Raw genomic sequence first — 25,599 nt, 5'->3', positions numbered from 1 at the left:
GAGAAGAGGATGTTAGGTTCTATAGACTGAGATGCTGGACCCATCCGGATACTGAAGTTACTACTATTCTCTTGTGGACGCCACTGCAGGGTTATCCAATGGGCAATCGAAGGTGCTTTGGCCAGCGTCAAGTTGCCCCGTTAACAACCAATGGGCTACATCAGTCAAAAGGTAGTTGGTAAACCAAAAAAATGCTGCCTTACCGACGGTCTAGAGAGGCTGGGAACCCCGGGGGAGAGTAGCAGTGCAGAATGTTCTTCGTCCCCAGCTCTTGATCTAGCGGCTAGATTCTAGCCCTACAGCTCTTCCAATTTTGTGAAACTCTTGTAAAAAATAAAAAGCATAGCCCTTCAAGTGTGATAGCAACTACCTTTAGGTAGCATACCAGGGTTAGGCATTTAAGAAATCAAGGCATTCCCCTATTTATGTTTACAAGAGGTGATCCTTTAGGGTTTCCGGTCTTCACTGCCAGGCAGTGCAACAACGGGCTTTGTAACTGTGGCAAATGCTTCATGTCTCCCAGATGGTTCTATCCATTTTGAGATGGTGAGAAATGTGTATGTATATTTGTATTTGCCTATTCTTGCCGGTTACACGTGTTAATATGTACCTAGTAAGTTGAGTCCCTAAAGAGCTGCAAACTGTAAAAAAACACCTGAATTATTAAACAGCACCTGTGCTTCAGTGCATTGTGGGATGAATAATTAATAGACCAAATATGGCGTCCTGCAGATAAAAGGTGCAATTTGCCTTGGCAGCATTTAAAGAGGCCAGACGCGGGTTGATAAAAGGAGTACCCACTCGTCCTTCCCTTCTACTGGAGTGAGCTCCATGCCTGACTGACAATGTCGATGTTGAAGCATGAAGATGGCCCATGCTTGTTCAATCACCTGTAGCGGGGAGTAGAAACTGGGCGTGATCGCCAACAGAATGCAGTGCAGCGGTGACTTGTGGCTCACTCACCTTCTACTGTTACCTGGAAGAGAGCCATATCGAGAGTCCTACTCACCACTGAACAAGACCATATGAACACCTGTGATACAGGAGTAATTTCATTACATGGTGGCAATGGGAGATGTGCAGGGCCTATGGTTCATTTGGAAATCTGTGCAGTAAAATAACAGAATTGAAAATGCGACTAATCCCAAGTTGTTTCCTACCAGTTACAGCAAGGGTATCCAACATAAGCCGAAGAACGCTGGACGCTTGCCTAATTTTCGTTTTTTCGCTATAAAATGCACTTAAATACAATCTTAATGCACTTCATTTTGTGATTATCCCTCAAATATGCCATGAATCCGACCCTCATGGGCCTACATTGGGCACTGCTAACTTAGGCTATGCTAGTATAATACTCCCACAAAGTATAATTTGTGAAATCTTACCCTAAATTCTGGAAAAGTATGTGCAGGAAAGGAAATAAGCCATTCAATTACGTCAGCTATTTTATTTTGGGTGAAACAAGCTTACAGGCAAAGTTGGTGTAGTTAACAGCAGTCAGCAAAGTGCAAATGTGGAGTGAGAATTTCTTGAAAAGGACCAAGGAGAAGACAGAATGAGAGACTGGACCCCAGTTTCTTTTTGGCCACTATTTTTTGTGACACTAACCAGTTTGTCTTTTATACACCCCGCTTCACCTTTACCTCATCTTCAATTTTACATACTCCCCATACTTCCAGGTTCGCCCAACCCAACAGATGGGGATCATTTCTTTTTCATAAATAATAAAGGATTCAGCATGAAAGAGTCTGAGTTCTTACCCGGATCTCCACCAGCTCTTCCACGTGGTTAAAAAGAAGGGGGTTTGTTTCCCGGAGCTTTAAAACTGGTCTCGCCACCATCAGTGTGAGATACCGCATACTGCAACGAGATACCTGGGACCAGGCAGTGGGGATGGAGAAAAAATACAAGCTGATGAAACAAAGAAGAAAGGTAACATTTGTGTATGAAGCCCCAAAGATGAGAAGAAAAACAAAACACATCTAACACACAATACAATAAAGCCAGGCCACTGAGAGCAAAATACAAACGCAGTACATGCTGTACGTCACAGGTGGGTTTTAGGGGGTGGTGGGAATAAAGTTATTTACCTGCTATAACACTTCTTTAGACCAAGGAAGACCACCCTACATGGTCACATACTGCTACAATATGTTCAAATGAGCAGTTCAGGTTTTGCCCTTAGATTTTCAATTAGGCCTCTTAGAAGTAAAAAAAATTGCAAGGTGACTGACTTAGTTGGTAGCACTATCGCTATATCTCTGTTGCCGTACAAGGGTGATCGTGTACAATACTCCAGCACCTGTCACCTTTTGATGCCACTGGTTACAGATTCCCAAAGTACTTAGAGCAATAGGAGGTGCACCGAACACAAAAACAAGTAGTCCGTTTTTGTTTCTTTTTATCTTTTTATTCTTTTTATCAGCAGACACTGGTTGCCAGACCGGGGAGGCTGGACGTGCCCCCCCCCCCATGATCCTGCTTGTGGTTAGGGGGTGCACTCGAGGTCATGCTGGCAGCCGGGGAGCCTGTACCCAAGGACAGGAAGGATTAAGAGCCCATATCACCATCAGTTTATCTACAACATAAGTAAGCTGAAGCAAGAAGCAGAACAGACCTCAACTTGCCACTAACAGCAGCTGTGCACACTTATGGCCGGATCACCGACAACTGCAACACTCTGCTGGCAAACTCAACCTGCTTTGTGAGCAGTATATTCATAAGGTATTTATTTCCCCTTTACTCCACTCGCTGGCCCTCATTCTTAAACCACGTCCTTTTTAAATCACATACATTGTTCAAAATGGCTGGGGCCATAAAACTGTAACTATAAATCCCCTCTGGTACTGCTGCTGCCCATGAGGCTCCTTAACTTAACTCCTCCACACAAGTCCTCCAGGAATAGAGATAAGACTCTCGCCCAGCAAGCTGGGGGCGGGGATTGCTCAAACAGAAAAGGGAATGCATCTCCCCTGTTCCCTAAGTAATAACAACAGACAGAGGACTAATGTCTCTATCTCCCCTCTCTGATCGGCCATACTAGAATGGCTCTTCGGCGACCATCTTGGACTAGTCATTTTTTGCACCATATGTACTAAGAACTGGACTCCTTAGGCTATCTCTAATTCGTATTTTGCACTTTCTCCGTAACTGGTACTCATGTCACCTTTCCTTCACCTGTGATGCAACGATCGCTACCTCATATCTAGCTAGGAACTGGGCTTGCTCAAACGGAACCTGGAACTTCCCTTCCTTGCTCTCAAGCAATAACAACAAAAAAAGGACTACCGTCTCCAGACCCCCTATCTGGCGGCCATCTTAGACTGACCTCTCTCTCTACTCAGGGGCCATCATGGACTAGTCATTGCCTTTTACTGCAGTTTTTTATTTTTATTGTTATTTTTATTTTTATTTTATTCTAGTATTACTGGCTTCTTACATTGTATGCATTGCTATCACATTGCTATCTTATATTCCAGTGTCATATTTGTTATTGCTGCAATTTGTATGCACATATATTGGATTCAGTAATTCATTAGTAGTTTAGCCCTATTTTAGCCTGTATTTTATATGCGGCAAGCTGCATCTATCTCACCTTTATCCCCATCATTCACTGTCCGCTACCGCATTTATTTGTTGGTTTTTCGATGTAAGTTACGTCACGATACTGCACTGATTATTACTACCTCATTCACTTCGCTCTGTCATGTAAGCTGCACCCAGCCACTTTCTACGCCTAGACTACACTGCTGTTACCTCGTACATTCTAATATGTAACTTTGCTTCCACCTAATCGGTCCTACCTCTCATAGTTGGTACACGGTGTAAGCTGACTGCTACCTCGTATATAGGATACATTTGGTAAGCTGCACCTACGCTCTGTTTGTTCGGGGATCACACTGACTTCTAACTCTTATACTTTTGATCACTCACTAGTGTCTTCCTTGGCCCTGTAACTAGCGGCTGACAGTTTGTATTATCGTCCTATTTCCTACACCTAACACCGCAGCCTCTCTAAAATGGAGCTCAACTGCAAGCACACTTTTAGAATTAACTACCCCTCCACTCCTCTCACCAAAAATGCCACTAAACGTTTTAAACACAACTTCTTGAGGTCGCACCCTGAAACACCCTTTGCCGACACTTACTTCTCACCGGGCAATGGAGCCCTGAATACTGATATCATCTTCCACACCTCACGCAGAGCCCAATGGAGAAAAGCGTTCCTATCCCTACTCACAGTCTCCACCACCAGGAAAACAGCTCATGGCCTAATTCTCACCATCACACCTTCCCACCTCTTCCCTGGCAGGTCTACCATTACTATCTACAATAACGGGATTGTCCTAATCCAATCCACGGACAAGAACTTGGAATTACTAGACAACTTGTTCCCCAAGTTCAAAGAGCACCTTTCCAAGCTGCGGACCATCACCCAGAACTCCGCCAGCACTATCACCCCTGACGTCGCAGCCACCACCTACTACACTTCTACCCCCAGCACCCCAGTAAATGGCCCACCTGTTGTTAACGCCCCCCACTCCCCAAGGACAGTCACAAATATCTCCACCGCATATACTAGCCCCCCCTCTAACATGACCCCTCTTATCCCCACCCATACCCCCTCCATCCCTCTCCCCCCGGACAGAACATCCCCCACCCACAACACACCACCATCTGAACAAGCCACCGCCCAGAGTTTATCCACCCCCCCTCCCATCCCCCCCACGACAGACACCTCTCCCTCCCCATCTCCCTCCCCACTCCCACCCACGAGTCTCTCACACCCGACACAACAACTCCCACCCACAACACGCCGCCATCTGCACACACCACCACTCGGAGTTTATCCACCCCCCCCCCCCCCCCCCCCCCCACGGCAGACACCTCTCCCTTCCCTGCTCCCTCCCCACTCCCACTCACAACTCTATCTCCCTCCCAACAAAAGATACAGAACATACCTCCTCCCTTACCTTAGCATCCCCCTATCACCCACCTCCTATTCTCAGCCCTCACTACTCGCCTGTCTCCCCCACTGTCTTCAGCCTTCACTCACTCTTCTGCTCACCGGCACCGTCTCCCACTGAAGTCACTACCTATGCTTCCCACCCACCGCCTGCCTCACCTACGTCACCCACACCCCTCGCCCACAAACACGTCCACACCTTGAACGCCATCCCACTCATTAGCACCGCGGAACCCCTCAACAACGCTAGTATACCCCCCCCCCCCCCGATACCCTGCCTGCTCTCCAGCTCACTACTCAACCACTCACCAACGGCTCTCTCCACCAACACCTTCCCCAATGACCCTCCTGACCTGACTTTATCCACCCTCCAACAAGTCAAAGAGGAAATCTTACAAATCAAAAAAGACGTCCACGCAATCAAAGGCCTTCTCTCCTCACAGCCCAGTCTACCTCCCACCATCCCACTACCCTACAAACGACGCACCCTCCCTACATACCCTCGCCCCCGACGACCCCAGCAATGGCCTACTATCCCCGTTCGCAATAATTCCCACCGCCCCCGTCGTGTTCTCAACCCTTTGTCGGACCGCGACCTATCCTCTCTCCTACGCTCTTATGGCCCAGGTCCGGTAAAAGACATTTCCAACACACACATCCCCATACCCACAATTCTTACAAACCCTCTGAGGCTCCCAACACTCAACAACAGAGGCTCCGTCCCTAACAACCTCAGAAAAGTTCCCCTCACACTAGAAAGCTTGACCACCCTTCTCTCTCCCAAACTCAAATGCATCCTACTAAACTGCAGATCGGCCCAGAGACATTCCTCCGACATCGCGGATCTCGTCTCAGCTAGGGATCTGGACCTAGCCATTCTAACGGAAACGTGGCTCACTGAAGCCTCTACCCCGATTATGGACATACTAGTCCCCCCCAATTATCACATCATTAGGCTGGACAGGTCTCCTGGCAAGACGGGCGGGGGAATTGCATGCATTTTTAGGAGCAACCTCTCCGTTACTCAAGTCACCTCCCCCTCTCTTTCCTCCTGTGAACTCCTCTGCCTCGACATCACCAGCGAGGGCAAACAAGTCTGTGCTTTACATCTCATCTATCACCCTCCTGGTGACAATCTCATATTCACCCAACAACTCATGGACCTGATCACTTCCAATGCCGGCCGGCAGACCACTCAAGTCTACCTGGGTGACTTCAATCTCCACTGGAACGATCAGAAAGACACCGTGGTGAATGGTCTCAAAACTTTCCTCAATGCGCTTGACCTCATCCAATTATGCGATAAACCAACACACGACAAAGGTTCGATTCTCGATCTCATCATTGCCAAAGAGAACGCTACTCAACTGGAGGCGATTCTACCCTGCGATTGGTCAGATCACCACATTATCACCTTCTTTATCAACGAAAAAGTTAAACCTAACCCTACTCAACCAATCAAATCAAAAACATGGAAAAGGGATTTGAAGAATCTTAACCCCTCTACCCTACCTCCCCACATCGGCAACCTCCTCCTCCCCCCTTCAGGTGCCTCAGATGCTCAATCACTGACTGACCACTACCTTGAATCTATGAATACAATAGTCAATGAAGTCGCCCCTCTGCAACTAAAGAGAGTCTCCACCAAAATTTCTAACCCCTGGTATGATGACAGACTCAATGACGAAAGGCGTACTATGCGAATGGCAGAGCGCACCTGGAGATCGGACCCTTCAGCACTGCATCTCAAAAAGCTTAAGAACAAGAGAAATGCCAACTTTAGGAAAATAAAGCGCACAAAGTCGGACTTCTTCAGCCGCCAGTTGGACCAAGCGAAGAACAGGCCAAGAAAGCTGTTCGAGCTAATCAAGACCCAAACAAAGGCACAACCCGCACAATCAAACAGCACAACAAATGACACCCCACACTGTGAAGCCTTCTCTGCTTTCTTTAAACTAAAGACTGACAACATAAGAAATGACCTCATCATGGATGTAAGCCGATACCCCAACCGCACCAGAATGGCAGACACTCAACCTAAAAACAAGGCATCCTGGCTTTACTTCGATACCTACTCGGAAGAAGCAATACACAAACTGCTCTGCACCTTGAAGCCCTCTAATCACCTCACAGACCCTCTACCGGCTAATGCTGTAAAAGACTTTATCCCCTTGCTCCTCCCTCTCTGGACCAAGATCATCAACAGCTCTTTGCAACAAGGCCACATTTCAGACTCCCTTAAGGTGGGGCAAGTCACGCCTATACTCAAGAAACCTACAGCTGATCCGTCCGACCTAAACAACTATCGGCCCATCACCAATATCCCCACCCTGGCCAAACTGCTGGAGAAATGTGTTCAACTCCAACTAACAAAACACATTGATCAATTTGACCTCCTCAACCCTCATCAATCAGGCTTCAGAGCGAAACATAGCACGGAAACTGCTATGACACACATAATTGATGACGCCCTCCAAATTCTGGATCGCAAGGAGTCCTGCCTCCTCATCCTTCTTGACCTCTCGTCAGCATTTGACACGGTTAAACATGAGAACTTGCTGGAGCTGCTAAGTACTAGAATGGGGCTATCGGGAACTGTTCTCAATTGGTTTTTGTCCTTCCTTCACAACCGGTCTCAGAGGTTCAAGATCGACAATGTGCTGTCTACACCTGTGCCTGCAGATCTAGGTGTTCCACAAGGATCCAACCTCTCCCCTACACTGTTCAACCTCGTCATGGAACCGCTCGCCACCTTGCTCCAAGCATCCAATGTTCAATTCCATATGTACGCCGATGACACACAACTCTATTTAAAGTTACAATCCCCGGAAGATGTCAAACATCTGAATTCCACGCTTATTAACACCCAATCTTGGCTGGCCGATAATCACCTCAAACTAAATGCTCTGAAAACTGAGTTCCTACTCATCTCACCCCCGGCGAAAATCTCCACCACCCAAACCTGGCTCAACAACCTAACAGCACTCAATGTCCAACCTACCATCGTGGACTCGGCGAAATCCCTAGGCATCACACTCGACGCCAAGCTCAACATGCAGCAGCACGTCAGCAAAGCCACAAAAGCAGCTAATTTCCAAATTAACACGCTGAGGAAAATTAAACCCTTCCTCCCGGCCAAAGACTTCCAAACTGCTGTACAAGCTTTAGTCATCCCTCGAATAGACTACGGAATTGCGGCCCTCAGCGGTCTCCCGCTATCCACAACAGCACCCTTAAGAGCCTCCCTGAACGCTGCCGCGAGACTCATTACTGGCTCAAGAAAGCATTCGCACATATCCCCAGACTTAAAGTCTCTAAAATGGCTGCCTTTTGAAGCCAGAATACAGCTAAAAATTGCAGTTATGACACACGCGGCCGTGCACCACAAGGCACCCAACTACTTCGCTCAAAAGTTGTCTATATCAGGAGGTGTGAGATCCAATAGGAGTACAAAAAATCTACTCCTGAAACCACGGAGATTCCGGAAAGTGAAAACATACAAGCGGTCCTTCTCAGGAATGGCACCCAGGATCTGGAATGCGCTCCCTCCGGAAAACAGGCTGATCTCCTCCACTGCACTCTTCAAGAAAGAGGTGAAAACCATCCTTCTGGCCATGATCTCCTGATCGTTATAGATGTTGGTTCAGAGACTTTGCATTGCTTTGTATCACTGCTCACCCTATCCTTTGGCACTATACACTATACTCTACTTGTAGGGGACACTACTACGCTACTCTCTTACTACCGACCAAGATATGATACACATATATATTACTTCCTTACCTGATTGTATATTGATTGGTTTTATGTATGTTATTATTATCCCTGTTAGTACCATGTTATTGACTATTATACTGTTCCCATTATCTCTGTTGACTCCTACTGCCCCTACCCTGTCTTTGTGAAGCGCTCTGATATCTGTAAGGATCCTGTTCGCGCTATATAAAACTTTGAATAAATAAATAAATAAATAAATCTTTCACAATAGTTCATAAAAACAGCCAACTCGTTTAGTTCCTTAAAGATAGAACCTTTTGGAACTTCATCAGGGCTCAATTTAACAAGTGCAAAGATTTAAATCTGATGAAAAAGTGATTTAAAATGTTCTGAATTTAGAAGGGCTCCATATCAATATCACAATGATTGGAACCTATTAAGTATACATCATATTCGAACACCGCGAAATAGTCCTTATCATAGTTTTGGGATATAAAAGTAGCCACCTCTTATCTGGATGATAAATATGATTTCAAAAATAGCACCGACTCAGACACAATAGTCCGTACAGAGAAGATAGTCACAAGCGAAGTGAGAGATCAATCACTGTGATACGTGGGCGCCGCTTCCACTGAAATCACCGTAGTAATTTCGGTGGACGATGCTTCCCCGTATCACGATATATTTTTTTTCTAAATCTTTTTTATTAAACATTGTGAACCAATAACTTGCTTTACAAACAAGAGGAGGCAGTACAATGTGGTATAGACAAACGCTTTGCAAAATTAACACCACACAGTAGTTCATCTCGAGTTACAGCTTTTATGGGGAGGGCGGATCGTCAGCAGCCTCGCAACTCGGAGGAGTACAAATATTCCCTCGATACTCATTCCATGCATTCCAGACTTGGGACCACTTTTTGGGGCAGCCCGAGCCACATAGACCGTCTTCTCCCTAAACATACACCAATCAAGGTCTGTCTTCTATGCCCCCACCCTAGGTGGCTGTGCAGCTCCCCACAAATGTGCAATGTTTCTCTTTGCTAACATTAACCCTAGTGTGACCCATAGTTTGCTCTTAGTATTCAGATCCGTGGGTCCCCATATGTTCAAAAGACACCTCTTTGCTTCAGGATGGATGGTGATAGTTAACACTTCGCTCATGATGTCATGTATTTTGGGCCAGTACGGTTGAATAAGTTTGCATTCCCATAATATGTGCATAAAAGTGCCCATTCTGCCACAGTGCCTTCTGCAATCTACTGCCTCGACTTTCCCCATACTGACCAGACAGGGCCCCATGATATAAACACAATGTAAGATTTTAAGTTGGACAAGCCTCTACCAAGCCGAGATTGCGACTTCCCTGGGGGAGGCAACTGCTATCAACCATTCCTCGTCATCTATTTCCAGGTCGCCTCATTCCCATTTTCACCTTGTATGTTGAAGTGGGTCAGGCCCGTTGTTAACCAATTTTTTATATGTCAGTGAGATAACCCTTTCTGGTAAATGGCCATCAAGCAACCTATCTTCGAGTGGCGTGTATTCTGGGGGAGAGGACCCTTTTGGCAGGTGTGTCTGTAGTGCCTGTCGAACCTGAAAATATCTAAAATATTCTGAGTTAGCTAGCTCGTGCTCCTATTGCAGGGAGGCAAACGTTTTAACTTCACCTTTCACCCACGTCTCCTATCTTGGAGATCCCGATTAGATCCTATTTGTCAAACCCTTTTGAAGTCCACAGATTCCCTAGCTCACGTATCAAGATATTGATGTTGGCGCCCTTCTAAAGCCCTTCTAAATTCGGAACATTTTAAATGACTTTTTCATCAGATTTGAATCTTCGCACTTGTTCAATTGAGCCCTGATGAAATTCCAAACAGTTTTATCTTTAAGGAACGAAACGCGTTGGCTGTTTTTCGGAAGTATTGTGAAATAAAGGAAGAGATAAAAAGAAACAACAATGGACTACTTGTTTTTGTGTTCGGTGCACCTCCTATTGCTCTATGGTCTCTTCGAAATATTGAAGCTTGAGTCACTTGAAGGCAAATTCTGCAAAAAGTTCAAATTTCCTGTCGGCCAGATGAGGTTTTGCTTGATCAGCCGAAACACAATCCTAAACTTTCATTAAGGCAACAGGAGGGTCGCCTGCAATTCTGTACAAGATACAAACACTACTTCCACAAACACATTGTTACAGACAAGTTCCTGCTAAAAGTGTCCATTCACTGGCGTAAAGAAAAGTGAGGGGGCCTCCCTGCACGGTACTTAGGGGGGCCCCATCCAGGCTCAATCAGGAGCTCTCCCAGCCAGAGTTCAGTGCCGAGGGGGCCCCTTGTACTGTACTCATTCTTCTTAAGTGATGTAAACAGCTTATTACTTTAAGTTCGACATTTTAAAACAGTTTTTGTATACAGCCCTGGGACTAAATATTATTTTATGAATCATCTCATTGCGTAGAAGAGGATAAATCTACTGCGTATTGCAGCAATTCAGAAGGTAAAATGATAAAAGATAATCAGTCTTTTTTACGCTGAAATATGAGCGCTGGTGTATTCTGCTATTAAAGTGTACCAGCTAGTCCTTCAGGACTTCAAGACCAAAATCAAGGTTGGCATGCTAGCTTGAGTTCAATGTGTGATGAAATTTGTATAGGTTTCCACCACTTTCTGACAAGATCAGGGTTAACAATGAGGGTAGGGTGAAACAGTCTGATGCCCAAGTGCAGTACCTTCATTTTCCTTGCAGCCCACCTCGAGATTAGGCCTTGCTGTAGTGTTTATGTGGTGTGAACAGTACTGTGGCCCAGCTTTCTCCACCTAATCTTTCACCTCTTTGTGGGCAAAGAGATCATCGGTCTCACAAGTTATTATCACAGTACACCTACACAAAATTCACCTCCCTTCCATATAAAAGCTTCAACATACTTCTCCAACTGAGGTGGTGCCTTTATCCAGCCTATCAGCCAAATGTTCTCCACACTTCTGACCTTCTCCAGTATTTCCAGCCTTTCCTCCGGGCTGGTTATGGAGGTGACAGCGCATCTCTAAAAACTGGAAACAGTCTCGATGTGTGGTTAACTAGACCTACAAATTATGCATTTGCTTCTACAATGTCTGGACAACTTACTTTACATCAGTAAACCCTGAACGCATTCTCTCAGGACAAGCCGAAATCACAGACACTTTATTTTCCATTGCATCTACTTTTTTATGAAGGCTCTCTAAGGGAGGCCATCAATACCATGCCCCTCCTCAAGAGATTCTGCGTGCCAGCCCTAGTTGCTTAGTTGCTCCATCTGACAATGGTGACTCACTCTTGGACCATCAACACTCCCCAATATGGTGCCTCAGGTTAAAGTCTAACTTCCCCATTAACTATTTATTTAGCCCTTTTATCTCCAACAGGACTCTGCACCATCCAGGGTACCCAATGCCAGGGCTGTCAGCACTAGACAAGGATCAAAATGAAACTCATTTCATTAACCTATGGGTAAATCCCAACATCCCCAGTCACAGATGCTTCCAGCCCAGCTTCCACAGCCATGTGAGGATATGACCACATCACATAGTACATGCATAGTGCCTTCCAAAGTCTCATAGCTTCTCTCCTCCCCAATCGATCAGCTGCCCAAACAGTCTCTCACCACAGCTGGGACCCCGGCTTAAACATAAGATGACGGACATCACCATCCTAAATCGATATAATTAATTGGAGGAAAGTGAACCATCGCTGATGATTCCTTCCCACATCACACTTACAAGCCCTCTACTTCACTCAAGGGAAGCAGCTATGATTATTTTTTCACCTGAACAACTTTGGACGCAGTAACTCTTGCCTGAGACAAAGGAAATGTTCGGAAAGAGGGACATCTTGCGGGTCGCCTCTCCATACTTCTCGAGTCACTATTTTATTTTACAAACAATATCTTATTGCCAGAGTTTTGTTGTGTACATAGGATTGCTTTAACTTATCTGAGCAACTTAGCTGAAGCTCAAACAACATTGACCTAATTGAAAATATATTTTAACTTCACAGGAAACCAACAGTAGACTCGAGAATCAAATCAAGCCTGAAAAAGGAGTTGCTTGCGGATTTTGAAACAGACTGAATTCTTTATGTGCCTATATATATATATATATATTGTAACATTACATCACGATTTTAGATGCACACAGTTATTGAGTAGGAAACAGCTTATTTATTAATCTAATTATAACTATATATTGATGTGTATATACATTTAGCATAGTAGGAAGGGTGTTATTAAATGTTTATTGTCAAATTACACGTGCAACATTTATTCCTTTGCAACATTTCTAAGGTTTTAGGCGAATCTGAAATATTTTCTCTGAATCAGACAATATGAGACTTCTTGTTGCATCTATAAAATGTACAATCTGCATGGATCAGTCAACAAGTGCTTTTTTTGAGTGGCCAAGCATAAATTAAATGATTTAGTCCATATTGGGCGATAAGTATCACGTCCACTTTCAGTCTCTTCAAATGGAGAAACTTCCTACACTAATTTATCAGAAGAGCAGCACTTAAGGATCCCTCACCGGGGAACCTGTACACAACATTACGACCCGACTTTGGAATGCACTGCTGGTGCAGATTAAGAAATAAAAGCAACCGCAGTCTTTTAGGAAAGCTTTAAAGACATGGCTGTTCAAACTTTGAGCTGTCTCTATCGCTCTTTTCTGTTTTATGCTGAGCTAGCGCCAAGATACCTTTGGGTGAATGCTTTGCGCTTTACAAGTCTCCTTTTCATTTAATTTCATTTCATCATCTTCGGACCTGATTACAAGTGGCATGTTAAATTGCCATCCCTGTGCAAATACGTGTTTGCCCAGGGATCTCGATTATAGGTGGTGGGAGGTTTATCACATACAGGAATTATCAAGTGCAATAAAGAACACACCCTTTGTTAAAATTCGGCAGGTCAAACCTGCCGAAATATAATAAGGGAAAAAGTCTGGTGTTTACTGGAACATACAGATTTTGGTGCAGTAACACTTCTCAAACACTTCGACTATGCAATAATTAGCGCATCCAACTGGGCCTATTCAAAATTGGGCCCTTAGTGTTCCTTTGCAAAGAGAAAGGTGCTATCCGACAACCCTGTTGATGGCTCTATTGCTTCTTTCTCCATAACAATTTGGGATATTTGGAAAACAATGTGTATACAATACTTCCTAATCTTTCTGGTCATATTAATTTGACATGAATAGTAAGTATTCAACGGTGTTGACTTTCTGTAGAACCTACCATAGGTACAAGATACATAAAATTCTGGTGCTGGCAAAGGACCCTATTAGACCTTCAAGAAAGCGTACTGCACCATATACACCAGTGAAACTAGGTGAATGCACAAATGTAAAGCTCTTAACCAGACATATCATGCTGGTTCTCTGTCTGAGTGGGCCAGTCTCTACTGCACCAGGAAACGCAACAAATCCACCAAAAGCAAACACACCCTTTTGCTTGCCTCACAGAATAAATGTAACCAGTTTATAATAATAAGCGTGGGTGAAAGTCTCAAGGGCAATGAGTTAGAACTAAGGGAAGGATACTGGTCAGTGCATTCACACATCCGGTTTACAGACCCTTCTAGGGGGTGATGGAAGGCTCTTCATCTGGTAAATTCCTCTCAGTTAGATATTGGAACTCATCTCTTTCAGAGGGTGAGCCGGTCTTTTTCAGAGATTCCAGTCCTATACTAGGAATATCACTGCTCCTTAAAAATGGTGTTGCTGCACCAAACACTTGAAAAAAAAACCATCCTAACTCAAGTACACAAAAGGCTTTCAAAATCAGTCATACCCAAACTGGTACCAAATGTTTGGTAAACCAGAGACTCAACAATGGGAAAAATGGCATTTCAAAATAAAGTGGATTTTTGAAGGCTTTTTATTAGCAATCCTATTTTCCTTAGTAGCATAAAAACTAGAGCCCCCTGGCTCGCTCTCCTTTTTTGGCTTACATGACAATTGAAGAATACCTTAAATTTAGGGCACTATATTGTGATAAAGAAAAAACGTTTTTGCTGAAACTGCAAAGATTAAGAGAAACTACTACTTAGATAGTGTAGGCCAAATCCTTTGCATAAAGACATATGCGTCCACAAGACCACACGTGAAAAGCTTTTCTGATCTTCTGGATGGTTGTTACCATACTCTTAGGGCATTTTTGCCTCATCTTGCCTGAGCGTTCATAGTGGCATTCAATGGGATTAAAACGCGAATTACAGGGAAACATCCTTTCAGACCTGGAGCTCAGGTACCACTCCTGTATTAATTGGTTCACAGATCTCATAATATGTGGAAACATCAGGGATAGATGTCCTAATCTCTCTCACTGGAGTGCTAAACATTTGATGAGGTGGAACAAGGAAAGAAAAAGGATTTCAAAATTATTTCTATGAAAAAAAAATGCTTTAAGGAATAACAAGCAGGTGTTACAGAAGCTTGGGTAACAACCTTCAGTACTAGGGAGGAGGAATTGGGTTGTTTACTGCCTAAGGCAGTGGTTCCTAAGGTTTACAGTTTTAATGCTAGAATAAAGAGTAAACCCGGAAGCAGGCTTTGGTACTAGGCTGTTTATTACTTTGCTTTTGTACAGGAGGTAGGAGGGGACTTTTTCAAGTACCCAGTGGTATCAATGGTTTATGATTGGCACCCCAATGAAGACTGGTTCACCCTATGAAAAGCATGGGTTTCAATGCCTAATTGATAGGAATTCATCAGATGAAGACCCTAAAAGACAGGAAGAACCCTCCTTTGCAAGTGTCAGCAGCTGAGAACTTCTGGTCATATATTATGCATGGAAGCCAGTAAAAATATCATGCACAGCACAGGCAGCACAGGGAATCTCGTCCTTTTCTTAGCCAACCAAATGAAAAAAATGGCTTCCCTCTTAACAGACATAATAGTAAAATAAAGAAATGGCACAACACAAACAGTGGGAATCACCAGAGAAATCAAACCATTAATCCTGCTTGATAGGTGGGACATGAAGGAACTTGGTGTGGATTATTTATGAATGAGCAGAAGAAAGACTCATGCATAATTAAGAACGTTTGCACAGAATGACCGCCAAACGAATCATTCAAAACCAACAGTACAAATAGTATTCATTCCGAGAAACACTTTTATCCCTGATGCGGCCAGGTCAATTCAGAACCAGCAGAAAGAGAGGAACAAGCAGGATGAGAGACTAACTGGTAGGGGAGGTTCCCTCTTCAGGGCAAAGGGGTGTTGCCTCCCCCTCCCCCTATGAGTGACACATCCAATACCATAAATTAGAAAATACATTGATTTACCGGAGCTTATAAGTCAGGTATCAGGGTAGGGCATGGCCAGTCCTGCTGATTGACAGACAGCAGGTATTAAGCCAAAAGCATGTTAGGTTGGATAGGTCTCTATCTCTGACCAGCCCAACATGCACACTTTATGCTTTATGAACCCACCCTGCAAAAGAGCCAGGGGAACACAGCACAGCTCCCCCACTCTCCTTTTGAGTGCTGGGTTTACCTGCTCACATCAATCCTTGCATTGCTTCCATGCCCTTTACAACTAAAAACAGCATGACAGCAATACACAGATTGGTTGTATTTACACCAGTTTAGGCTTGCCTGTCTCCACTGACCTGTGCTGAGAGGGCAGAGTGGGGGTGGGAGTAATACATGGCCAATCACCGTATTTTTTCGTATTTGAAGCCTTACAGTGATTGGTCATGTTTCTATTACTTGCACGGCTACACAGAGCGTTAACTGAAGGAGAGACTAAAGAGGACAGTCTGTTTTTTCGCGTCCTCTCTAGTTCAGGGTGCGTGCAGGACCAGGACCTGGTGAGTGGCGTGACATTTCAGTGTAGAACTGTTTTGAAGAGAATTTGTCATCAGACAGGTATCTTTTTGGGGCGTAATTCTGTTTTGATGAGAAAGAACTGAGTTTGCAGATTGGAGAGAAACACGTTTGTGAAACATTCCGTTAATTGTATGGGGAAACCCAGCTCACAAACATTTAATTTTGACTTCCACTTTGATACCTTCTAGTATGAACACTTCCACAACACTTGTCAGACCTGTTTGCGCCCAGTTTCATGCAGTAGCAGTATTAAACGTGTCTAATGCTCTGCTGTTAGAGTCAATTGCCGCTCTCTTATGGCTGCAGTATCACAAAAAGGAAAGTTTTCAGATTAAAGCAGTCTGTCCTGGAATACACTATTGTGACAAATGTGCAGAAGCCTCAATTTGACTGAGTAAATTATTTGTTTTTTTGAAGCTGCTTCTCTAGCATTACTGCGCAAGTGCAGACTTTGGAACTAGGGAACCAGGCGGAGTCCCAGGGTCAAATCAACATCCTGCGATTCTCGGCAATTCACTATATGCCCATGTCTAAAATAATGAAGGAGGTCTTGTGTAACGTGATGGTACTTGTGTGAAGCCCTCAAATATCTATGGGTTGAGTTTGAACTATTTAAAACTGTAACAAATGCTGCCAAATATGTACACAGATTGAAAAACAGACATTCAATAACAGAAGAAATATTTGCAGAAATTTGATTTCCAGACATTGTCTACTATAAAGTTTTAAAACCACGTCAATAGGAAATTCTGTTGCCATTTCAATGTAAAATCTGCCGATTGCACATGACAGTGTGCTGCTACTTTATGCTTTAGTTATGCAATTATTAAAAGTGACAGTTTTTAAACATGATTTGAGAAACATTTCTGCCCTCGCACTGATGACAGTGCGGTTAATTAACTGAGGCAAGTCAGGGGTCATGTATATCCTATATGTGGCTAGATTTGTATTATATATGGAGTAAAATATTAGTCTATTAAATTAAATAAAAGTGTTTTCTGTACAGCAGACATGCTGAACTCGTGTATTTGAAGATGCTCTCATATTTGATAAAGAAGAAAATGGCATCTCAGTGAATTAAAATACTTGCCAAGGTCACATAATTTGAAACCAGTTTATGGGTAAAGAGCATTATAATTAGGCCGAGTAGATTATTTAAGTCACTAGACCTGCAGGTCTAGTACATTTTGGGGGATTTCTCGAGGCTTGCATTGCAGATAATAATGCAATGCCAGTAGCTCATACTTTCAGTAAAGCAAGACCTAGTGCATTGCAAATGCTTGTGTAGTGAGCCAGGAACCAGCATTGTATGTCTCAGGGCAGTACCACAAGCTGCTCCTAGAGGTCCCTAGTGAGCAAGGCACCAGCACTGCATGTCTAGGTGCAGTACCGCAAGCTGCTCCTAGAGATGCCTAGTGAGCAAGAACCCAGCACTGCATGTCTCGGTGCAGTACCGCAAGCTGCTTCTAGAGGTCCCTAGCGATCAAGGCACCAGCACTGCATGTCTAGGTGCAGTGCCGCAAGCTGGCCCTAGAGGTCCCTAACGAGCAAGGCAACAGCACTGCATGTCTAGATGCAGTGCCGCAAGCTGCTCCTAAAGGTCCCTAGTGAGCAAGGCACCAGCATTGCATATCTACAAAGTTGGAGATATTGGCATTATAAATGGCAATGTTTTTTACCTAGCCATGTTGCAGGGTGCAGAACCATATGTGGCCAAAAGGAGACCTTGTTTGGTCACATATGGAACTGCATCCTGCAGAAGATATTGTAAATCCACCCTACCCATAATGCATTGCATGCAAAACAGTACTACGAGTACATTCAAATAGCTATGTCCATATATACAGTTAGTAACTTTGAAATGTGACAAAATAATTATTACGTTCATTTCTGATTAGGTTGTACTCTGTGTGGAGCTGACAAAAGGAAATATATAGATGGACTCATATAAAAGTGAGATGCTCTAGTGAATGAAGTAACCACTGCCAGGCTAGCTTAGGACAAAGTGTGTGTCCTGCCTGAAGCCTTTTAAGAAAATAGTGGCTTGAGGCTGTAAATAAAACATAGGCAGCAACAACACATGTAACAGGGGGTGTCCTCATAGGAGGTAACAAGAAGAGACAAGGTGATACTAAGGAGGGACTACTAAGCCTATTGACCAATGAAAAGCCAGCATTTACAAAGGACAGGGACAGTAGGCAATTAAAAAGATGGGCAGAGCTTTATGCCCATATCCTAAATACAAAGCGATACCAAAGGGGATGATGGCCGGAGCGTTTGAGCAAATCAAACACTCACCCCCAACCCTGTGCCTCAAGGGAACAGTCCAGCCCGAACTGCCATGCCATGTCTTCCCTGGACCGGAAACAAGCATACTGGGACCGGTTTCGGATTCATAATCCTCATCAGCCAGGGTCTCTTGAATCCAGTGGTAGAGTGAGTAAGGGACCCACGTCTGGGCATACCCTGCCAACGTAGTGCAAACAAAGAGATACCAAAGGGGATGATGGACGGAGCGTTTGAGCAAATCAAACACTCACCCCAAGTCAACTGATCTGGGTTTAATCCATCACCATTCTTTAGCTCATTTCACCACCCCAGTTCAGACATGGCCATATGCAAATCAGTCTGACCCTGTGCCTCATGGGAACAGTCCAGCCCGAACTGCCAAGCCATGTCTTCCCCGGACCGGAAATAAGCATCCTGGGACCGGTTTCGGATTCATAATCCTCATCAGCCAGCCTCATCCTAAATACGTGAGCACAAGAAGGTTTGGGTCCTAACAACTGGAAAGCCTGGACCTCAACACTTGAAATAACAGAACAGAATGGCTAGCCAGGAAATTTTTTTTGAAGCCTATTTGAAACCCACAAAGCCCAAAAGTACTGCGTGGTCAAGCTAGATCTTTAGCAAAACATTTAATGGTTTTACATTCGAATTACAAAATTCAAACATACATGGCGTCCAAAAAAAAAACGCTGTCATAAAACAGCCAAGTCAAATGCAAAAACAAACATTTGTGTGCACAATAGGTCCAGAAATTACAGACATGAATACTACATCATCAACAAAAATACATGACACCAAAAATACAATTTAGAATACAATACAAACATATCACATAGATTAAAAATTGGAAAATATTCAACATGTAAAACACAAGCTAGTCCTATAAACTGAAACACCAGTGGACAGGCGGAATTTAAGGTGGAACAACTGCCTGCCTGTCTCACAAAACCTGTGACTGAGGTAATGTATCTGGTTGCACGCAAGGGCCCACACATGTAGGATTATTTCAATCCCTAGCTGCACCCCTTTAATTTAGCACAGGCTGGGGGTCAACGCGTTTCGAACAAAGATGATTGACGGTTCTCCTCAGGACGGGGACTGGATACAATCTTCACTGCACCACGAACCAGGGGGGTGGCAGGAAAAAGATGAAGCTGTAGAACAGTATTTCTGGATCACGTTGTGAATTGTCCAACGGAAAAAGCGCCCGCAGCGCGGTGCGCCCAGGAGAGCTGACAAGGTTCACATTCCTTGTATAGCTGCACACTGCATATTAGAGAAACCGGCTGGGAAAGGAATGAATCAGGGGGCCAAACACAGTTTCGGAGTGGCGGTGTTTGCTGCACGGGCCGGTGTGCGCGAGGGATTTAATCCAAGCGGCGGGCGGACACATTCAATGTTCCAAATTTCCTGGCTAGTCATCCTAAATACAGCATGTCTCGAAGAGACAGCGCAAGCGCTGCCTAGGTGAAACCTAAAAAGCACTAATCCCAAACCAGCAAGAACTGATGGAAAGAGAATCATAAAAAGAAAGGTGAATATATAGCTAACCAATTTATTTAGCAGAAGTGCTGTAAAATGCATCCTTTGCCCTATATTTTCCAAAATGTTCTGAAAGGCTGAACCTATCTGAGCCCTCTCATAAGCCTTTGTGTAATTCAGGACAATGGTCACGCCTCACCACTTATGAAAGTCACCAGCCACCACTGCCAACTGGACTTGTTTGATCATTGGTATTTAAGCTGCAGACTCTGAATGCGTATTGCATTCCACATAGAGAGAGAACTGTGCTTGGAACTATAGAATGATTTGATCCCTTTGCAGGATATATCCAGGGTAGAAAGCATCCTTTCCTCTTTCAAACCCATTTTTCTGGGTCTGATGCATAAGAAGGACCATGAGATGTTCGAGATTTGAAACCTTGCAAACAAAATGCCGTAAATGAGGAGTCAAGCTACTGGTGGATGCTTAATTGAAGTTTCAGTTCTGGCAGCAACATATGGAGGCCTGAACTGTGTGTATCATTAATTGTGATGAATCTGCAGACCGAGTGACTGAGTCAGACAAAAGAAGGACCATCTGCACAGTTATACATGAGGATGAGGTAAGTGGTCTTTAGTGGAGCTGTGGTTGCAATTGTATTGCCTGGGTGACTTTGCAAGTAAGTTCCATTGGTGTGAAACACTTAGCTAGAAACAATATTTGCTTGGCAGTTTGGGCTGGACTGTTCCCATGAGGCACAGGGTCAGACTGATTTGCATATGGCCATGTCTGAACTGGGGTGGCCAAGTGAGCTAAAGAATGGGGATGGATTAAACCCAGATCAGTTGACTGGGGGTGAGTGTTTGATTTGCTCAAACGCGCCGTCCATCATCCCCTTTTGTATCGCTTTGTTCGCCCCAAGTGTGGCAGGGTATGCTCAGACGTGAGTCCCTTGCTCACTTGGCCACTGGATTCAAGATAGCCTGGCTGATGAGGATTATGAATCCGAAACCGGTCCCAGGATGCTTGTTTCTGGTCCAGGGAAGACATGGCTTGGCAGTTGGGGCTGGACTGTTCCCATGAGGCACAGGGTCAGACTGATTTGCATATGGCCATGTCTGAACTGGGGTGGCCGAGTGAGCTAAAGAATGGTGATGGATTAAACCCAGATCAGTTGACTGGGGGTGAGTGTTTGATTTGCTCAAACGCGCCGTCCATCATCCCCTTATGTATCGCTTTGTTCGCCCTAAGTGAGGCAGGGTATGCTCAGACGTGAGTCCCTTGCTCACTTGACAACTGGATTCAAGATAGCCTGGCTGATGAGGATTATGAATCCGAAACCAGTCCCAGGATGCTTGTTTTCGGTCCAGGGAAGACATGGCTTGGCAGTTCGGACTGGACTGTTCCCATGAGGCACAGGGTCAGACTGATTTGCATATGGCCATGTCTGAACTGGGGTGGCCGAGTGAGCTAAAGAATGGTGATGAATTAAACCCAGATCAGTTGACTGGGGGTGAGTGTTTGATTTGCTCAAACGCTCCGTCCATCATCCCCTTTTGTATCGCTTTGTTCGCCCTAAGTGAGGCAGGGTATGCTCAGACGTGAGTCCCTTGCTCACTTGGCCACTGGATTCAAGATAGCCTGGCTGATGAGGATTATGAATCCGAAACCGGTCCCAGGATGCTTGTTTCCGGTCCAGGGAAGACATGGCTTGGCAGTTCGGGCTGGACTGTTCCCATGAGGCACAGGGTCAGACTGATTTGCATATGGCCATGTCTGAACTGGGGTGGCCGAGTGAGCTAAAGAATGGTGCTGGATTAAACCTAGATCAGTTGACTGGGGGTGAGTGTTTGATTTGCTCAAACGCTCCGTCCATCATCCCCTTTTGTTGTAGCAGACTAGAATTCCTGCTACCTACAGGATTACAAAGACAAAGCAGCATGCAGGCGTCTCTAGGGCCAGTATGGGTATAGGGAACCTTTGCAGCAATAACCATTTCATTTCCCGCATGAACATCTGGGTCTCTTGGTTCTACACTGGACACGGGGTCTAGAGCTAGTGAACATGGATAACGTTTTGTGCGACTGGGTTCTAGATGTTAACTATGTATCCAGCCCATTCCACTTATCCACATATATTAATTCATATGAAGAGTCAAAGATCAAAGCTTCACACCTTTATCTTCTATCACACGTGTGACATCTGTTAAATGCACCAAGCAAGAAATATGTACATACATATCTGTTTCTGGGGCCCAAGCAGAAAGAAAGGGCAATGACCTCTAATGCTTTCTGTGCACATCACCAGTTTCTGTAATATTTTTGCTAGCCACAGACTAGTCAGGTGTTTTAGTTTTCAAAGAGTTTAATTTTAAACTGAATATATTTGGTCACTCTCCAATATGTATAAAATAGCACAATATGAACTTCCAGTGTGGTGCTAGGAAAGCCTAACCCATGACGGTTGCTGTTTATAAAGATGCAGACTTGTTAGGTGGATCGTTTTGAATTAAATCAAATATATTTGATTGTTGCCTAGAAGCTTTAAATGATTTACAAGAATACCTCTGTTCTGGCCACGGAAGGCCGACTTTCATTGCTAAGATCTAGTGACATTGTGTTCCCATGAAAGACACAGGAGGAGTATTCATCTATGCTGAATTAGCTAATAAAACAGCATTGAAGATGGCTTTTCTTTTTGACCATGAACATTGAACTGGTCACATGGATTTCAAATGTTCAACATGTACTGGATATGTTGATGTTCTTAATGGCGTATAAGCTTTTTTGTCCTGGTTATTTACCTTGTGCTTACTTTTCAAGGACTTGACCTTAAGAAGGTCTGCTGAGTGCCCTTTTTGACTGTCTGGGAAAGGCCAACTCAGCAGTCGCAGTGCCACATTGCACAGATAATTATACATGAAAGATGGGCAAGTGTCTCATTCAGACAGTCTTAGTTAGGATAAAAAAATCAACAAAAAGGTAAAAAAAAAAAAATAGCCCCCTAGGCCATCTTTTGATTGGAGATAAGCCTTAGTACTGAACAGAATAGCAAGGCACCAAACACCTTCTGGCATCTGTAAAGAGAAAACAGTCAGGCAAAGGTATCCAGAAATAGAACCCAGTAGAAAGTTCCAAATGCAAGGAACAAAAAAACACAGGCACAAACATGGTAATAAAGGAGTAAAGCATGCAACAAAATAAGGGAAGGAATGCATTGTGACACATCTGTCACTTTGAAATGCCTCCTTGTAAATGGTATTAGCAGGAACTGATATCACAGGAAAAACTATGACTCATCTTGGATTGGGAACCTTGGTTTACACCCACTTAGCAAACCACCATCTTGGAGAGGGTAAGATATAAGGCTTGTCCACAAGCCCTTCCTGAAAATCATGGCATTCACATGGTAACTTAAGTTTGACATCCTTTGGCCAGCGTTGCATTCCATGAAAGTGCTGCTGACACCGACATCCACGCACAGTACTCGAAGCAGTTCACAGAGCCCTCCCCTCCTCCTCCCACCCTACATTATCCCCCACCCTTCCCACCCCCAAGTGGCTACGAGAGCTCAGCGCATGGCTGGGTGCGGTGCCTCAGAACATGCCACTGCTTCCTTTTGGGTATCGGATAAGCTCTCAACTGAGTTCTTGGCACAGATATTCCACTCATAGCAACTATAGTCTGTTGGGAGTAAGACAAATACGATTGAAGTGGGGGCAGGTGAGCAGAAGCAGTCTCAAAATGAGGTGGACTTTACAGCAGAGCACGCAAAATACATTAGTTGCTTAGGATCTTAGGCAGGACGTGGTCAGGGAGGACACACTATTGCACATTAGCTAACTCTACATATTATTTATTTTTAGACTACACTTGTTTTCCAGTTTGGAAATCAGTCTTAAAGCATTTTACATTGTTGCTAATGACATTCAAAATAAAGAAAGAGAAGCTTAATAATTGCCTCCATTTAAAAAAAAAAATCACAACATTCTCTTGATGTTAGCATAAAATCAACATCCATTTAATTGGTATCCGGCTGAGACTGTCACCCCAAACTCGCCTTCCCACTATTTGTAATGTGAACCACCACCCTTTTCCTTTCAGCTCTCCTCAAATTCTCCCCATTTGTTATTCCACCCTACCCACTTATTTTTCTTTTCAATCTTGCTACAGCGATGTAAAGCAGCTGCAAGTACTAAAATAAATACAGCAAGTAAAGACCACTGATGAATGATGCACAGACATCATTAACTAGCAAGTAAATACAAGCTTATAAATGATGCTGCAAGACAACCCTAGACAAAAGACACAAATAAACTAACAGATTCTACATCAATGCAACTTGTGCAGAGGGAAATCACAAGCTCACAATGTAACACACTGAAGTAAAGACAAGTCACATATGTACAACAAAGAGCAGGTGTCTATAACCGTATACAAAGCCATCAATGAGCACCACACAGTATTAACACCATAGTGCAAACAAGTACCCTACCAGCAGCACTGACTTACCTTGCGTGGCTCAAAGTCCCAGTTATGGATGGCCCGGGCAGGAATTACAGCAAGGTCATTCCAGTGGCAATTACTGCAGTAATACTGGCCAGTGTAATCGCATTGCCTCGCCTCACTAGGGATTGCTCCTGCAGTGGGTTGAAGGCAGGAAGGGGACAACAGCAAGGTTTAGCTTTGGCAACTGACAGTCAGCACGAAAGAAATCTTGTAGATAGTATTCACATAAAGAGGTTTAACCTGCAGCTTGCACACACACAGGTCCATTGGAGGGCAGGGTGGCATACACACATGGGATTTATCAGGAACAGGTACACAAAAGGCTAACAGAGTGGTTTTCACAAATGTCACCCATCAGTGTGCATTTAACAGGGAGCAGTCAGGAGTCTCAAGAGATATATATACTCAGGGAATGCAGGTAATCAGCACAGACTGTCAGAGCTCTGAGTAGTTTGGATATGTAGATGCTTATAAAGTTCCGAAGGAGTCTTCCATCATACGTAGGTGCTCCTTCATTGAAGAGGTAGTCTCAATGAGGCTAAAGCCAGGGGATTTTAAAATTTGAGGAAATTTTCATTTGGTGGATTATAGCAGTTCAATGCAGACCTTTGGAAGGAACAGTGAATCGAACTGAAATGTGCCATTGGTATGCTAGGGCTGAGCATACACACGTCTGATCAGAGCACCCAAAACTCGCAGGGACATCATAAGCTTGATTCACAAAGTGTGTAATCACAAATCTGAGATGGACCACACTACAACACAGGAATT

The 25,599-nt window shown here is 44.2% G+C and overlaps 1 protein-coding gene across 3 annotated transcripts in view; it reads right to left on the bottom strand.

Annotated features, from left to right (window-relative positions):
* DEF8 (differentially expressed in FDCP 8 homolog) overlaps positions 1 to 25,599 on the bottom strand; it is a 231,440-nt gene that overhangs the window by 81,814 nt on the left and 124,027 nt on the right. For all 3 annotated transcript variants that reach the window (XM_078670285.1, XM_078670288.1, XM_078670287.1), the window contains exons 8-9: positions 24,832 to 24,959; positions 1,761 to 1,874 (exon numbers count right to left, since the gene is read on the bottom strand). In XM_078670285.1, the coding sequence (XP_078526411.1) occupies positions 1,761 to 1,874; positions 24,832 to 24,959 (242 nt within the window). The remainder of the gene's footprint in view (positions 1 to 1,760; positions 1,875 to 24,831; positions 24,960 to 25,599) is intronic.

This window comes from Lissotriton helveticus, chromosome 12 (assembly GCF_964261635.1).
Source record: "Lissotriton helveticus chromosome 12, aLisHel1.1, whole genome shotgun sequence".
Taxonomy (NCBI): domain Eukaryota; kingdom Metazoa; phylum Chordata; class Amphibia; order Caudata; family Salamandridae; genus Lissotriton; species Lissotriton helveticus.
Note: the sequence above shows the minus strand (reverse complement) of the source record. Positions and strands in the feature narration are given on the sequence as shown.